This window comes from Salvelinus alpinus, chromosome 2 (assembly GCF_045679555.1).
Source record: "Salvelinus alpinus chromosome 2, SLU_Salpinus.1, whole genome shotgun sequence".
NCBI classification, from domain to species: Eukaryota; Metazoa; Chordata; class Actinopteri; order Salmoniformes; family Salmonidae; genus Salvelinus; species Salvelinus alpinus.
Genome location: NC_092087.1, coordinates 81,272,365 through 81,289,211, shown reverse-complemented (window position 1 = coordinate 81,289,211; position 16,847 = coordinate 81,272,365). Strand labels below are relative to the sequence as shown.

Sequence of the window (16,847 nt, the reverse complement as noted above, 5' to 3'; positions counted from 1 at the left end):
CTCATTTACAGAAGATGCACCACAGAGAGGATACATATTTTATTTAAAAGCAACAAACGATACAAAATTACAAGATGGGGGGGGTCACAACGTTACGTACATACATACAGGCAAGACTAGCTGTCTATCAGTCTTCGAGGTTATGGACCTGGTTTGTGTCAGAAATGGCACCCTATTCCCTATATAGTACACTACTTTTGACCAGGGCCTGCATAGGGTTCTGGTCTTAGGTAGTGCACTGTGTTAGGAATAGGGTGCCATTTCAGACACACTCCTGGATATATATAGTTCTGTACATCAGAGAGCTGCTGTGATGTTGGTATTGGACTGGTTTTGTGATTCCAGCCTTTGGCTGCGTTCCAGACCAACTACTTTGCAGTCACTTGCCAGATTTCATTGGCTGCGTTCCAGACCGACTACATTGCATTCGCTTGCCGGATCTCCACGCCTGGATAAGTGTTTAACATGTTAGCTAACCGCATATGCTCAGTCGATGACGTGGCGCAGAACCATTTGTTGCTGTGTGCAGCACGACCAATGTAGTCGGCCTGGAACGTGACCAATGTTTTGACTCCCTCAGTATAGTGTTACCTAGGTTGGAGTTGGCAGTATTGGACATGTTCTGTGTGTGGCACATGGTATTGAATGGCATGTTTGTGCTGGCTTATATTGTAACACCCCTGAGGTATGAGAGGTATCCATTTACATCAATCCTGATACTCGACCAATGACCTTCTCAGAATGCCTGACGTGTCGTTTTGTGATTGGCTGTTTCTGGCAGTGTTGTACCAGGTATCGTCCAATGACTGGGGGAGAACTCGGTATTCTAAAGTGGCTCCTGTTCCTATGTCACTTTCCTCTCATTCTCACTGGAGATACTATTAGTACGCTGCTGACCTGCAAAATGAATATTCGGGTCAGGAGTGTCCGTGTAGCCTTTACTCATTCTCACTGATCTAAAGGGGAGGATAGACAGCAGCTTTATGAAGCTCCACTGCTAAGCTAGGAGGGCGCAATCCCAAACTGACCTGCTGCACCCGATCCCCTACCCTATCCTTCATTTCTTGCAGGAAGCCCCATTGGCATGCTAGTATGGCCAAATTCCAAACACCACATCCCTCAAGGTTAGAGTTATCATTTTGTTTTTAGGTTCCATTGCTAAACTAGTAGGGCCCGATCCTGAAACACTCTCTTGCGCCCTGCCCCTCGGTCATCGTTGACTTTCTTGACGATCTGAAAGGCCTGGACAGGTGTAATCAACATCCATATACAGTAGCCAAACCCCCAGCCATATTAATTAATGCTCAGTCAAAGACTAACACCATGGAAGCCACTTTAAGAATACAATCGACTCTGTGTGATGTCCATAAAATGACCATCAATTCCGTGTAAATGTGTACAGGTGCGTATGGCGGTCGTGGTGGCCCCTGTGGGTCCTTCACACCTCCTCTGGGTCCTGGGGCCCCTCAGTTCCCTGTGTGGGGTCTGGGTGGAGCCTGAGGATGGGCTTATTACACATGGGGCACACGCTACGGATCTCCAGCCACTTCAGCAGGCACCTGGATGGGACACACAAAATAGACTGAGATTTCCTCAAAAGTGCATAACCTGTTCAAATATTATAGAGATAGCATCCTTCATTTATTCTGTCTGTCCTTCATTCCTTTTTCTTTTCCTTTCTCCCGTGAGCTAATCATTGATCTGACAAGGATGTTAACTTCAAGGAAGGGAGGCTGGAACCAGAAGGATTTATGATGTAATCATGTTAGTTTCAGCTGCCTGTTGAGCGTCATTATGACCACAGATGTGTTGACATTTTGTAAGCTCTTGTCTATAAGGAGAGCCTGATGGTTAACTCACTTCTTGTGAAATGCGTGTGAACACGGACACACGGCTAGCTCATCTCTGGTCCGAAACTCTTCCAAACATACTGCACACGTTTGCTTTAAGGGCAAGAAGAAAAATGTGTGTTAGTGTGTGTGTGTGTGGTCACATTTACAAGAACAATGATTGAGTCAACCCGCCCTTAGCTCGAAGTTAAATACATCATCTGAGTTCAAACACAACACCAGGTTAAATCAAAGGCATTGCATCGCCGCGGGGGTTTCCCAAGTAGCTAACACGAGCCACACAGAAATGGTTCAGAAAATGTTACATTATTTTCCAAACAATCTGCATTGAAATTAAAAACGTCACACAGAATAACACGACTTACTCCTAGAAGGCTCAGCTTCTTGCCTGCCCCTTTAAGAACCACCTATTGAGAACGAAAAATCAAAAAAGCAGTTTGTACATGTGTTAGAGTGAGCTATAAGCTACTTGACACACACCGGTATTGGTACAAATCCAAGGTTGACGTAATGAAGGTTAACTATAAAGAGTAGTGGGCGTTGTGTTTGAAAACACGCTGACGACAACAGTGTGAAATACTGTAGTAGTAGTTGAACCCGGGTCAGACCCCAATGCTACATGTGCTGGTGTAGTGATAGGCCTACCTCATTGTAGCTGAACTGCTCCCTCGTCCCTTGCTGTTTCAACCTACAAAGAGACAAATACAAAATGGCCGTGTTTAAAGATGGAGTCCGGGAACTTAAGCACTAAAGTTGACAAATAAACTTTGAATTGATTTACAAATTTGAAACATATTGTGTGAATTGGAATTCATAATGTTTCTTATTTGAGGGGGCAATAACGTACACGAAATGGATGACGTAGTACACAATTTGGCACAATTATACAAAACCTCTGTAGCATCACTTTAAAATGTCTCATCAACGCGAAGGGTGGCTACTTTGAAGAATCTCACATATAAAATATATTTTGATTTGTTTAACACTGTTTTGGTTACTACATGATTACATATGTGTTATTTCATAGTTTTGATGTCTTCACTATTATTCTACAATGTAGAAAATAGTCAAAATAAAGAAAAATCCTGGAATGAGTAGGTGTGTCCAAACTTTTGACTTGTACTGTATATAAATAATATCATAGGCCTATAATATGATAATACGTAATTAAATAAAGGCTCTTGAAGCATAATAAGCGAAGCCTCCATGTGGATAAGTCTACATGTTAATATCCTGATTGCAATGGCAACCAGCCAGCAACCATCTTTGTTTGGGTCCTTCCCCCTACGGTTTCCAATAGGTGGCACAGCCACAAAGTCAAAATTCACTATATTGTCAAAATTAACGAGCACAAAAATTAGCTTTTTGGTCTTAATTTAAGATTAGGGTTAGGCATAAGGTTAGCAGTGTGGTTAATGTTAGGGTTAGGTTTAAATTCAGATGTTAAATTGTAGAAATAGGCAGGGTTTATCACTTTGTGGCTGTTCCAGCTAGTGATGACCCTACATACCTGAAGAGGTAGCAGCAGAAGATGAGGCTGAGCATGAAGACGAACAGGCCGATGCCAAGCACTATCACGTAGACATTGAGTGGCAGATGGTAAGTGGTATCCATCTTGCTAAGTCCACAGTACTTCTCAAAATGCTGGAGACCTAAACCACAGGCATCCTGAGAAGAAGAAGAATATTTGCACACAGCTTGTTGTCATGAAAGAGGTTGTCAAAACAATAGAGGGACTTGAACGAAAACATGTCACAGCTTACCTCACTTACCATATAATGACAGTGTTATAAATACTAATATGTTTTCCCCTCTCAAAACAGAGGAGCCGGGGACATATTCCCACATGCAAATGGCTCACAGCTTCTTGTTTACACACCTTTTAAACAGGAGAGAGAGACACTAAAACACAGATTCTCTCACTGATTCACTTCTCATGTAGGTGTTATAACTAGAGACATATTTATATATGGACTAATATATTTCAATCTAAATATAGGGCTCTTGTTATAACTGCATTGCTTAATGTATGGTATTCCTCCCTTAGACAATACATCTCCATTATATCCTCCATGTAGGACACAAGAGCCACCGACATGTGTTTTACTATCTAGGGCTGCATGTTAGAAAGCCTAGTAAGCCTTGTATTGACAATTCAAACGACAAGGTCAATATTTGGTGGGGAGGGAGGGAGGGGGAAGTGAATGCCTGGTATTTGGCTCCCATCCCACCCATACTGCTCTGTATTGCTCTGCTCTGACTGGAGCCGAGGCACGTAATTGGCAGTGAACTAAACCAACATGGAGTACGGTGGCTCCACTTCCGTCGGTACGCCATCTGTTCCACAGACTCCCCTTCACAGACTAGGTGGCTGGCCTGTGGGTTGTGTGTGTGTGTCATGGGTGGGGGTTGGTTGGGAGCTTTAGCTAGCCTTTTCATGAACAGACACACAACACTCTAGGGACTGAGGCACCATTTGGCAAGACAATGGTAACCAGGAAGCACCACTTCCACCCATATGCCCCATGTGTTCTGGTCTTGTGAATTTGCCTCACCACGGACGAGATGCCCCCTTACCCCCCTCTCTTTGCCAGTCTGTTTTAACGGCCATGGCCGTGTCACTTAATTTGGAGTGATAGAAGGGGTACAGCTTGAGCACAGTGGGGGGTATGGGGTCATTAATTTGACATTGGGGTAAAGGGAGGGGGGAATGGGAGTAGGGGGGGTCTTAGAATTGAAACATGGTTACATAGACAGTTTATTTTCTCAGATGTAGAATGGACCATATGCAGAGACCGGCTAGGTATTGAATAGCTAAACAACCTCTAGTAGTACCGTTAGTTACAGTTACATGATGGTTGCTATGTAGCCTATATATAACTAACTAAACATGACCCTGGAAAATTGAGTTAGTTTGAGTGCCGTTTCACCCTTTCGACAAAACCCAACTGAACCCACATTCAATTTCGTCATTCCTCAAGCATATCAATTACAGAAACCCTGTTAGCAGTAAGCAAAGAGTTCAAGGGAGAGGGGAGAGTTATAGTGGAACACACAGGCTGTGTAAGCTACGGACTGCATTACATTGACTTGGCAGAAGGTTGAGGAAAAACACTTACCGTTACACCATTGGAACGGTTGCATGAAATCTGACTCCCAGGACTGCAGCAGTAAATCCAGGCCCTGTCAGGAGAAGGCTGGACCTGTGTGAGGGCCAAACTACCAGGTTACCCCGACGCCCGGAAGCCCAAAATCAGTCTCTAAACTGGGGCTAAAAGAAGACAAACGAGTCGCTGGGGTGGTTTGAGGTTGTGGTGGATCGTCCAAAAACAAAACCATGAAGATGATCAGAATTCCGAGAAGAAGATTGTTAAGATACTGGCTGTGCGGTTTTGTCCACTCAGCAATCCATGCGCGACATTCCCAAATCTGGATTAGCTCCCGAGGGTTAGGATTGGGAGATGTGGGATTGGGAGTGCTGCAGTCCTCGTGTGTGCTCCTTCTCCTCTCTCAACATTGACGATGACGTCCTTGTGATGACTGTCAGAGAGAGAGACGAAGAAATCAGTTTAGTCACATGGCTCTTACCTCATGTCAATGTCCACTGTTGAAGTGGTGAAATCTGCTCTCAACACTGAGCAAAACAACACACATTTCCTTTCCTCCCAATCAAAACAACTTGCATTCAGGAAAAAAAAAAAACAGCCCCATAAATTGCAATAAACAATAACTGTCCAGTTCATCACAGTGACAGAAAACCATTCCAAACGACAGTCCCTGCTCTTATTCCAGTGTGGGAGCTATTAGTCCCTGCTTTGACCCCCTCCAAATCCTTCTGAACAGAGGGATTTTCACAAGCCTTATCCCCTCTGTCTGCCCTCTCTTCTCCTCCTCTTCCTCTACTCCTTCAGTGCCCTGATCTACTAGGGGGGTAGAGCGTACTCTTCACAGCAGGAAAAACATGATTCCCCCAAAACACAAAGAACAGTCTTCTAGCTGGGATATTTTGCTAGTGTGTATGTATGTGTGTATGTGTGTATTTAGGAGGAAGTTCCTACTCTCCCGTTAACCATCTGCTGCTTCGATTGAGAAAAATGTTGAGACAAAGACAGTCTCCCACCTCCAGCTGACCTGGTCATGGTGGCCGGGTTCCCTCTCCGTCTCAATCCATAATGGTGGTCTAGAAATCTGCCTCGATCCTCCTCTGCTGCTTCTGCTATTGCTGCTGCTGCTGTTCCTATATTTCTGCCTCTGCCTCTCTCAATTCAATACAAGGGTCTCTCTCCTCTCTCTCTCTCTCTCATTGGTTTGTAAACAGAGCTCTGGCTGTTGGTCATGTGACCAGTCCTTTGCCTCGCAACTCTCGTTTCCCTCCTCCCCCTCCCTCTCCTTTGGACACTCCCCTTCTCCCTCCGTCCTCCAATCCCTGTCTCTCTCCCTCTCTCCCTGGGAGAGATGAAAACAGGCATAGGCAGGAGGGTAGGCAGAGGGGCTTAGACATAGACGAATGAGACGACTGGATACGGTGTGAGGGTTGTGAGTTTCTCCCTCTGTGTGTGTTGGAGTCTTGCAGGAAACACAGGGAGGGCCCGGCCAGTGACATGTGCACTGCTGCTGTCCAGACAACCAAACAACAACCCAGACTCATTAAATTATGTGCTATATGTACGTTGCATCCCAGCAATGCAAAGCCAGGCAGGGTGAGGGGAAGGCCAGCAGCCAGCCCTTTTAGTCAAATCAACAAAACTATCACTGGACAACAAAACCAACATGGCTACCACAGCCAAAGCATATACGGGGATTGGGAAGCTAGCTCAATCAGTCAAAGCCCTGATTATTTTCCAGTTTTGTTTCTCTTGATCTATAGTCTATATATAAACGTGTTGCTATCATGTTGGTAGAGAGACAGGAGCAGGGTTGGAGGGAGAGAGAGAGGGAGAGAGGGAAATACAGAGAAAGAGAGATCAAGAGAAAGCAGAAAGAAAGACAAATACTAGAGAGTGAAAGATGGCCAGAGACATCCATCCTTCCACCCCCACACGTCAGTCCTGCCAGGCCAGCAGGCCTCAGAGACAACAGCTGCAGGATTTGGGCTGTAGGGTAGGGAGCTAGGAAGGAGGATATATGCCTTCCTGGCGCCCTGGGCCATGTTCATTAGGCACCAAACGGAAGAAAACAGACTAAAACAGCCCTTATGGTGAAAAAACAGATGCATTTCACATGTGAGGTATTCCAAAAACACGTTTTCATGTTATCATGTGATCTTATGTGAAGTTAATGTGATAACATGTGACAACATGAAACTACACGTGAAAACGTGATAAAGTGCAGTGTTCCAAAAACACATTCATGTGTTTTTCTGTCATATTTTTTTTCTTCTAGAAAACCCTTTTTACATCAGCAGATGTCACAAAGTGATTATACAGAAACCCAGCTTAAAACCCCAAAGAGCAAGCAATACAGATGTAGAAGCCCGGTGGCTAGGAAAAACTCACTAGAAAGGCAGGAACCTAGAGGGAAACCAGGCTCTGAGGGGTGACCAGTCCTCTTCTGGCTGTGCCAGATAGAGATTATAAGAGTACATGGCCATTATAGCCAGATTGTTCTTCAAGATGTTGTAAAAGTTTAATAGATGACCAGCATCGTCAAATAATATTCACAGTGGTTATAGAGGGTGCAACAGGTCAACATCTCAGGAGTAAATGTCAGTTGGCTTTTCATAGCTGAGCATTCAGGGGTCGAGATAGCAGGTGCAGTATAGAGAGAGAGAGGGTCAAAACAGCAGATCCGGGATAAGGTATCACGTCCGCTGAACAGGTCAGAGTTCCATAGCCTCAGGCAGAATAGCAGAAACTGGATCAGCAACATGACCAGGTGGACTAGGGAGGGGACAGCCAGGAGTCCTCAGGCCAGGTAGTGCTGTGGCATGGTCTGGTCCTAGGGCTCAGGTCCTCCGGGAGGGGAGAGGAAGAGAAAGAGAGAGAGATGGGAGAATTCGAGGAAGCATACTTAAGATCACACAGGACAAAAGATAAGACAGGAGAAATACACCAGATAGGACAGACTGACCCTAGCTCCCCCGCATATCGGGGGACACTGTGGCCCTGTCTGACGATACCCTGCTCTCCCATGGCATACCAGGGAGGGAGTGACTCCCTGAACCTATCTAGTGAGAAACTGTTGTTTTCTTACTAATGAAAATGACCAGTGTGTGGGAGGATACCCTGTTCCCAGATCTGCTCTATAGCTAAGCCCCTATGGTCATACCAGTTGGCTATACAGCCCAAACTGATCTGGGACGAGCTGCTATGAGGAGGAAGTGGAGGCTTCCATGGGATCCGGGGGATTCATTACAATCTCATCATCCTATAATTATGACATCATCATTATCCAGAGCACAGCTGTATTGTCTGTCGGTCCAAGATGAATCTCTGCTCCCAGAACCAAATCAGCTACTCTGTTCAACGCTTCCACGAGAGTGTAGTACAAAACAAGATGAATCTCTGCTCCCAGAACCAGATCAGCTACTCTGTTCAACGCTTCCACGAGAGTGTAGTACAAAACAAGATGAATCTCTGCTCCCAGAACCAGATCAGCTACTCTGTTCAACGCTTCCACGAGAGTGTAGTACAAAACAAGATGAAGATGTTCAGTCGATATGGACATTTTTTATTTATAAGGACGCCCTAGGCTCCATTAACATCCTGAAATCAAATTTCATTGGTCACATACACGTGTTTAGCAGATGTTATTGTGGGTGTAGCGAAATGCTTGTATCTGGTGTCCTGTGATTTAAAAATGAGCAGGGTGTTGACCAAACTTTTATACCTCAATGGTGTTGACTAGCAGCTTTGGGAGGTTAGATTTGGTATTTGTAGTTTTTTTACCCTCTAGTGGTATGCTATGGGAGAGCAGTGTTATGTCAAACCGTCAACAACTCACTGATATATGAGGATAAATGTCATCTATCGCCATGCATATGTAATTAAATAAATAAATGGCGTTTTAAGAAATGTTATTTTAAAAGCTTTATGACAGATAAAGTGAAGTAAACATTGATTGCCAAAAGGCTACCTGTTTGATTAAAAAGCACTTTACCTGAAAGCTTGGGGATAGGATGAAACGAGAGAGAGATGCAAATTCTGACCTTGTTTCTATCCCATCATGTAAATTGTTATGGCTGTGTGTGTGTGTGTGTGTGTGTGTGTGTGTGTGTGTGTGTGTGTGTGTGTGTGTGTGTGTGTGTGTGTGTGTGTGTGTGTGTGTGTGTGTGTGTGTGTGTGTGTGTGTGTGTGTGTGTGTGTGTGTGTGTGTGTGTGTGTGTGTGTGTGTGTGTGTGTGTCCAGTTTACATGCAATGACTGAGTGAGATGGAATATCAGGTCATGAGGACACTTGTCATGGTTGAGAGAAGGCTTGGAATTCTGATAAGTCTTAATTGAGTCACAACTGTAAATACCATATGAAATGACATACAGTATGCTGATGTTTTAGTATCTGGCTTACAGCTGACAGATGTTCTTCAATTTGTAAATTCTGTTTGACAGAATTGTGACACTCAATCAATAAAAGTTCATTTTGAGTGTGTCAAAGAACACTCCAGAACAACAATCTAACACTATCGGTCAGCATTAGAGTATGAAAGGAAGTTTAAATCATTGATTGTTTGCAAAATGCCAATAATACAAGCAGTACTACTCATGGTAGCTTTCAAGCCAGCATTCAGGGCATTCTGATCTTTGCTTGGTATTCTACAAAGGGTTTAGCAAAGAAACAACAATGCTTTGAAGGAAGACAAAAGTTGATTCCACAAGCATGAGGCGCACCCAACAGCATAATTCTGACTCGAAGGCTCATTGGTTTTGGAATTACAATATCTTTGTCGTGGAACCTCTCAGAGCCAAGTTGATCACACCAATGCTGCCTGCATACAGTTGAAGTCGGAAGTTTACATACACTTAGGTTGGAGTCATTAAAACTTGTTTTTCAACCACTCCACAAATTTCTTGTTAACAAACTATAGTTTTGTCAAGTCGGTTAGGACATCTACTTTGTGCATGCCTTTAAACAGCTTGGAAAATTCCAGAAAATTATGTCATAGCTTTAGAAGCTTCTGATAGGCTAATTGTCATAATTTGAGTCAATTGGAGGTGTACCTGTAGATATATTTCAAGGCCTACCTTCAAACTCAATGCCTCTTTGCTTGACATCATGGTAAAATCAAGCAAAATCAGCCAAGTCCACAAGTCTGGTTCATCCTTGGGAGTAATTTCCAAACACCTGAAGGTACCACGTTCATCTGTACAAACAATAGTACGCAAGTATAAACACCATTGGACCACACAGCCGTCAAACCGCTCAGGAAGGAGACGCGTTCTGTCTCCTAGAGATGAACGTCCTTTGGTGCAAAAAGTACAAATCAATCCCAGAACAACAGCAAAGGACCTTGTGAAGATGCTGGAGTAAACAGGTACAAAAGTATCTATATCCACAGTAAAACGAGTCCTATATCGACATAACCTGAAAGCCCGGTCTGCAAGGAAGAAGCCACTGCTCCAAAACCGCCATCAAAAAGCCAGACCACGGTTTGCAACTGCACATGGGGACAAAGATTGTACTTTTTGGAGAAATGTCCTCTGGTCTGATGAAACAAAAATTTAACTGTTTGGTCATAATGACCATCGTTATGTTTGGAGGAAAAAGGGGGAGGCTTGCAAGCCGAAGAACACCATCCCAACCGTGAAGCACTGGGGTGGCAGCATCAGGAAACAGCAGAGGGAGCACCCCCCTATCCACATCGATGGGACAGTAGTGGAGAGGGTAGTAAGTTTTAAGTTCCTCTGCGTACACATCACGGACAAACTGAATTGGTCCACCCACACAGTCAGCGTGGTGAAGAAGGCGCAGCAGCGCCTCTTCAACCTCAGGGGGCTGAAGAAATTTGGCTTGTCACCAAAAGCACTCACAAACTTTTACAGATGCACAATCGAGAGCATTCTGTCGGGCTGTATCACCGCCTGGTACAGCAACTGCTCCACCCACAACCGTAAGGCTCTCCAGAGGGTAGTGAGGTCTGCACAACGCATCACCGGGGGCAAACTACCTACCCTCCAGGACACCTTACACCACCCGATGTCACAGGAAGGCCATAAAGATCATCAAGGACAACAACCACCCGAGCCACTGCCTGTTCACCCCGCTATCATCCAGAAGGCGAGGTCAGTACAGGTGCATCAAACCAGGGACCGAGAGACTGAAAAACAGCTTCTATCTCAAGGCCATCAGACTGTTAAACTGCCACCACTAACATTGAGTGGCTGCTGCCAACATACTGACTCAACTCCAGACACTTTAATAATGTAAAAATTGATGAAAAATGTATCACTAGCCACTTTAAACAATGCCACTTCATATAATGTTTACATACCCTACATTACGATACCATCTACTGCATCTTGTCTATGCCGTTTTGTACCATCACTCATTCATATATTTTTATGTACATATTCTTCATTTTTCATTCCTTTACACTTGTGTGTATAAGGTAGTTGTTGTGAAATTGTTAGGATAGATTACTCGTTGGTTATTACTGCATTGTCGGAACTAGAAGCACAAGCATTTCGCTACACTCGCATTAACATCTGCTAACCATGTGTATGTGACAAATAACATTTGATTTAATTTTCATCATGTTGTGGGGGTGCTTTGCTGCAGGAGGGACTGGTGCACTTCACAAAATAGATGGCATCATGAGGAGGAAAATGATGTGGATATATTGAAGCAACATCTCAAGACATCAGTCAGGAAGTTAAAACTTGGTCGCAAATGGGTCTCCCAAATGGACATTGATCTGAAGCATACTTCCAAAGTTGTGGCAAAATGGCTTAAGGACAACAAAGTCAAGGTATTGGGAGTGGCCACCACAAAGCCCTGACCTCAATCCTATAGAAAATTTGTGGGCAGAACTGAAAAAGTGTGTGCGAGCAAGGAGGCAAAGTTAAACAATTTCAAGGCAATGCTACCAAATACTAATTGAGTGTATGTAAACTTCTGACCCACTGGGAATGTGATGAAATAAATAAAATCAGAAATAAATCATTCTCTCTACTATTATTCTGACATTTCACATTCTTAAAATAAAGTGGTGATCCTAACTGACCTAAGACAGGGAATTTTTACAAGGATTAAATGTCAGGAATTGTGAAAAACTTAGTTTAAATGTATTTGGCTAAGGTGTATGTAAACTTTTGACTTCTACTGTATTTCCTGGTCGGAAAACTAAATAAAATCTTACAAACTCATTTTTTGGGGGGGTTGATCTCAGAATTATGCTTTTTATGTAATCTAGGATGAATAAAAAAGTCATGAATTTAGGCTACCACAGTAGCGTTAGGCTAAAGGAAACATTTCATCGAGATTCTACAAGGAGCCATTTGATGTTTGGTTTAATCGATAAAGAATTTTTCAAAAGTCTACACATAGCAATAATAACAACAAACAGACTGTACATCATCATGATATATCTGACACATTATGTACAAAAACTCAAGTAAGGTTCCCCCTTTGGGTACTCTAACAAAAAATACAGTTACAGCACAAAAGTGCCAATGTGGGAAGGTTTGATGTTGGATGCCAGGAAACATTTCCAACTAAGCCCTCCATCAAAATATTCATTATTATAAATGATCACACCACAAAAAGGACTTCACTTCTATCTTTAAACCACAGTCTAAATCTTAAAGGACAATCAGTCTTGTCAGTCTAAATAGTCAATCAGTGCTTAATATCCATGCTACAGTGAATGGTGCTTTTTCCTCTTTTGAAATGTTCAAACTTTGCTGTAGTATGCCGCCCATTCCCTCTTGGGCAAAGCGGGAGCGTGACCGTTAGCATATCCATTTGGCCCTCCACTGACTCCATGGACATCTCCATTTGGTATGAGCCCTTCATGGGATTCTCCATCCAGCTGTTCCTTCCTCAGTGCCAGAGGCGGCTTACACGTGTGCCAATTCCACAGAACTTTATTCATATCGTCCTGGTCGCGGATCCCGAGAAGCTTGTCCTCGTCGCTCTTCTTCTTGTCATCATCATCGTCGTCGCTATCATCTTTGCTTGACCGGTGCTTGTGGAAGCTGCGCATGTCGCCGCTGATGCTCTCGAAGTACTGCTGGATGCAGACCTTGGCGAAGGTCTTGGCGTGCTCCTTGCACGTCTCGTCGAAGAGCTTGCGTTCGATGTCGACGTAGTGAGACCAGTATTTGGTCTTGAGGAAGGCAGCTTGGGTGAAGCAAGGTCGGATGGCTCGTATCATGAAGGCTGCTAAGGTCATCAGCAGCAGGAATACCCAGCCAAACGCCTACAGAGAAACACATGATAATACGTAAACAAAGACATTGCTTTACCACTACAACAAACATACTTTGAACCAATGGCCCGGTTCACACTTAGGTTGGACAACTGATGTACAATGGATTTAACACAACAGTTATTTTGAAAGAGATTGTCTGCACCTAAATGTGAACTAGGTGAATATGGAAACTACCAACGACAACTTACCTGGGATATACACTTGATATATCTCGATGCCGCTTCTCTCGATATCACCTCGGGCTGATTGAAGATATTCTTGCATGGAATCTTCGCTAACAATTTAACAATCTCCACTTCCGTCATTCCATCAATGAGGGTAGAATTTCCAAACTGATGAATGTCCAAGTTGACGCTGAACGCACACAGGAAGCTCTTCCCGTCCATAAGAGTCACAGATATCCACACCATGGGCGCGATCAAGGACCGCTGCGTGATCGAAACGAACATGTAACGAAGGATCGTCGGATCCTTCACCCTCTTCCCTGTCGGTCTTTTCCACTCCTCAGCTAACATCGAAACATTGTTATTCAACACGAACCCTAGTAGGAAGAACCATATAGGTGGGGTAACCAGTAGTCCAATCCCATAGGCGTAGTTGTACTCTGGGATACAAGGGCAGCTAAACTCGAAGGCTGAGTAGAGCTGGGCGCTAGCTAGGGCCATGATACCACAGATGCCGTTCATAAAGGACTCCTGGTTGGATTGGAGAAACTGGAACATCATACGGAACTTATCCATCTTGATTGGTCTGCTGGCGGTGCCTTTTTAAATGTACTGAGATCTGTAGAAAAATATGGATCCAGTTGTTGGAAATCAATTTGATAGTGGTGCCTCTGAAGTATTCAAATCTGTGGGGAAACACGGAGGCAGATGTTAGAATTCAACAACAACAAAAAATGTGACGGGACCTACATGTGAAAGGCACTCAGTCATTTGATGTTGGAGAAATCGTGTAGCCCCGTGTCTGTGTACATTTGCAACTCATAAAATGTAGACGAAGATGTTGTTTACAAGCAGTACTGACAAACAATTTAATCAATCTCCCACTGCTTTATAATGAAACATCAATGGTTTGAGTGTCTGAAGAGCTCACAAATCATTCAAGAAGGACTTATTTTTATTGACCGGTAAATCAATGTTCAGTTTCTTTCCAGCAAGCAATAAATTATTGAAAAAGACTGAAAAAGACTTAACAAAATAGACAGTGAGAAATCGATAATCTAAGTAACTGATAAAAAGGGCTACTCACGTCACAATAGGCCTTTCTCCTCTTCCAAGTATACAGGTGATGAAATAATCTAAAATGTTGATAAGTCAACAAATGGACGATCACAAATATTTCTTCAACTTCTCTTGATACACTCCAGCTTTGCCAAACCTCTTGGTATACCAACTCTCCTCTTTCTAGTATGCAGTCTTTGATTAAATCAAGTTCAAGTTCATTGAGCTCAAATGATGATAAGGCTGAAAATGTATGGCAAATAGTTCTCCAGGTACTTTTGGAATATTGTTGATTCTGATGCTCACTCAACCCTTCAAGAACAGTCTGTGGGGATGTAGAATGGTAGAAAGCAAAGGCAAGGTCACGTCATCTGTCATCAGCTAGGCCCCTCCCTGTGAAGGCACCTGCACTCCTTTCTCTGTAGTACTGATGTAACAGGTTTCCCATCTCCCCCTCGCCATTGTCCCAAGAGCAAACATGTTACAGGCCCTAGAAAACACTTGGGCTACGGCTACTGCTTTGCAGACGTGAGTCTGCCATAAGACACTAATGACTCATGACTTTCAAGAAGAGGTGAGAACCACCTCAAACTAGAGCAACTAATATTTATTGTATTTTTATTCTACTATATGTCGGTCTGTGAAATGCATTTTTCTGGTCTACCTTTATATGCCTATATTCATATAAAGAAGAGGTTTGATACGTCTATTTGCAGTTGTCTGCACAGGATGAGGTGGTTTTCTGTCTCTAACCAGAGTGACACAGCTGAAATTCCCACAGCTGAGATGCAAAAATAGTTTCAGCCCATTCAAATGATCTGGGTTATTCTCTCTGAAATATTTGTTCACAGATTAATGAATCACTGTTTCCACTTGGGAATCACAGTGATGTGACTGGCATCTCTGTATTTAACAATATTATTTATAGACCAAATCCATTACTTTATAATTAATTATACCAGTACACATACAGTATACTGCTGTCATCTTTTATATCCTTAGTCACACGTGACTTTTACCATATTACATAAGGTTTGGGCATCCTTTGGCCTCCCTTCCTGTGTTGAGTCTTACCTATACAATAGTAATGGGCTTTATGTGGCATCCAACTGCACCTAGGAGAATGAGGCACAGCCGGACAAACCAGTTAAAGCTAGCTAATACCAGTTCATACCCCACAGGACCATATAAAAGCTTGTGTTTAGTCCCCTATTGTGGGACACAAGTCATTTTCCATACATTGTTAGCTTTTGTTTGAACAGCATTGTTAATGTGAGGGTATGATCAAAAACATGGAATATTCTATTATTCTACTCATGGCATCACATCATGATATATTACTATTATCTGGTGTTGTCCTGCTATCCAGTAGTGTAAAGTACTTCAGTAAAAATACTTGAAAGTACTACTTAAGTAGTTGTTTTGGGTATCTGTACTATACTATTTATATTTTTGAACATTTTTACTTTACTACATTCCTAAAGAAAATAATGTACTTTTTACACCATACATTTTCCCTGACACCCAAAAGTACTCATTACGTTTTGACAGGAAAACGGTCCATTTCGCACACTTATCAAGAGAACATCCCTGGTCATCCATACTGCCTTTGATCTGACTCTCTAAACACAAATGCTCCATTTGTAAATTATGTCTGAGCGTCCCCCAGGATATCCGGCAATAAAAAATACAATAAAAATTGTGCTGTCTGGTTTACTTAATATTAGACATTTGAAATGGTTTATACTTTTATTTTTGATAAAGTACATTTACTTTTGATACTTTTAAAACCAAATACTTTAACTTTTACTCAAGTAGTATTTTACTGGATGACTCCCTTTTACCTGAGTAATTTTCTATTAAAGTATCTTTACTTCTACTCAAGTATGACAATTGAGTACTTTTTCCACCACTGCCAGTAGCTTTAGATGTATATCAGTAGTAGAATCTTCCTACAGACGGCAAAGGAATTTACTCAAACGAAGTTCAGTTTACTCTGGATTTACTCTGATAGCCACAGAAGGATGTGGCAGACTTGAGAACTTTGGAAGAAAACTGTCTTCTCCCTGGCTATTTAAATGATGGTTGATCAACAATTTCAGAGAAAATCAAATAAAAAACATGGAAGAAAGGAACAGATTGAAGGATTTTCAGAAATTAAGCAAGAATGTGTGCTTTTGAATGAATAAAATCTAAAGTCCAAATCGATTTGAGTCATCCATTGACTAACTAAAGAGATAAACATGGTAACAATAACATTCTACTACCATTGTGTCTCACTCAGAATAGCTACTGTGACGATAAGGCAGGAAGAACATTCGGTTTTAGAATACTGTAGTGCAGGTGGTACAGCCACGTGTTCTACTGTGCACATTCTGTATACATGATAGCCGCTCATTGGTTAGTG

At 42.7% G+C, this 16,847-nt stretch overlaps 2 protein-coding genes across 3 annotated transcripts; both read right to left on the bottom strand.

The window, feature by feature from the left end:
• Positions 1 to 24: 24 nt before the first annotated feature.
• LOC139567923 (RING finger protein 122-like) lies at positions 25 to 6,215 on the bottom strand. 2 transcript variants are annotated; one of them, XM_071389532.1, is made up of 7 exons: positions 5,982 to 6,215; positions 4,970 to 5,390; positions 3,361 to 3,518; positions 2,496 to 2,538; positions 2,216 to 2,257; positions 1,861 to 1,943; positions 25 to 1,559 (listed from the first exon to the last, which is right to left on the bottom strand). In XM_071389532.1, the coding sequence occupies exons 3-7, from the start codon at positions 3,462 to 3,464 to the stop codon at positions 1,439 to 1,441; spliced, it is 393 nt and encodes a 130-aa protein (XP_071245633.1). In that variant the 5' UTR covers positions 3,465 to 3,518; positions 4,970 to 5,390; positions 5,982 to 6,215; the 3' UTR covers positions 25 to 1,438. The 2 variants fall into 2 exon arrangements, with proteins under 2 accessions (XP_071245633.1, XP_071245634.1); XM_071389533.1 differs by having other exon boundaries at positions 5,971 to 6,108.
• Positions 6,216 to 12,277: 6,062 nt separating this feature from the next.
• On the bottom strand, positions 12,278 to 14,751 carry calhm1b (calcium homeostasis modulator 1b). Its single transcript, XM_071389529.1, has 3 exons — positions 14,469 to 14,751; positions 13,406 to 14,067; positions 12,278 to 13,205 (listed from the first exon to the last, which is right to left on the bottom strand). Exons 2-3 carry the CDS (start codon positions 13,955 to 13,957, stop codon positions 12,678 to 12,680), a joined length of 1,080 nt encoding a protein of 359 aa, XP_071245630.1. The 5' UTR covers positions 13,958 to 14,067; positions 14,469 to 14,751; the 3' UTR covers positions 12,278 to 12,677.
• Between the last annotated feature and the right edge of the window lie 2,096 nt (positions 14,752 to 16,847).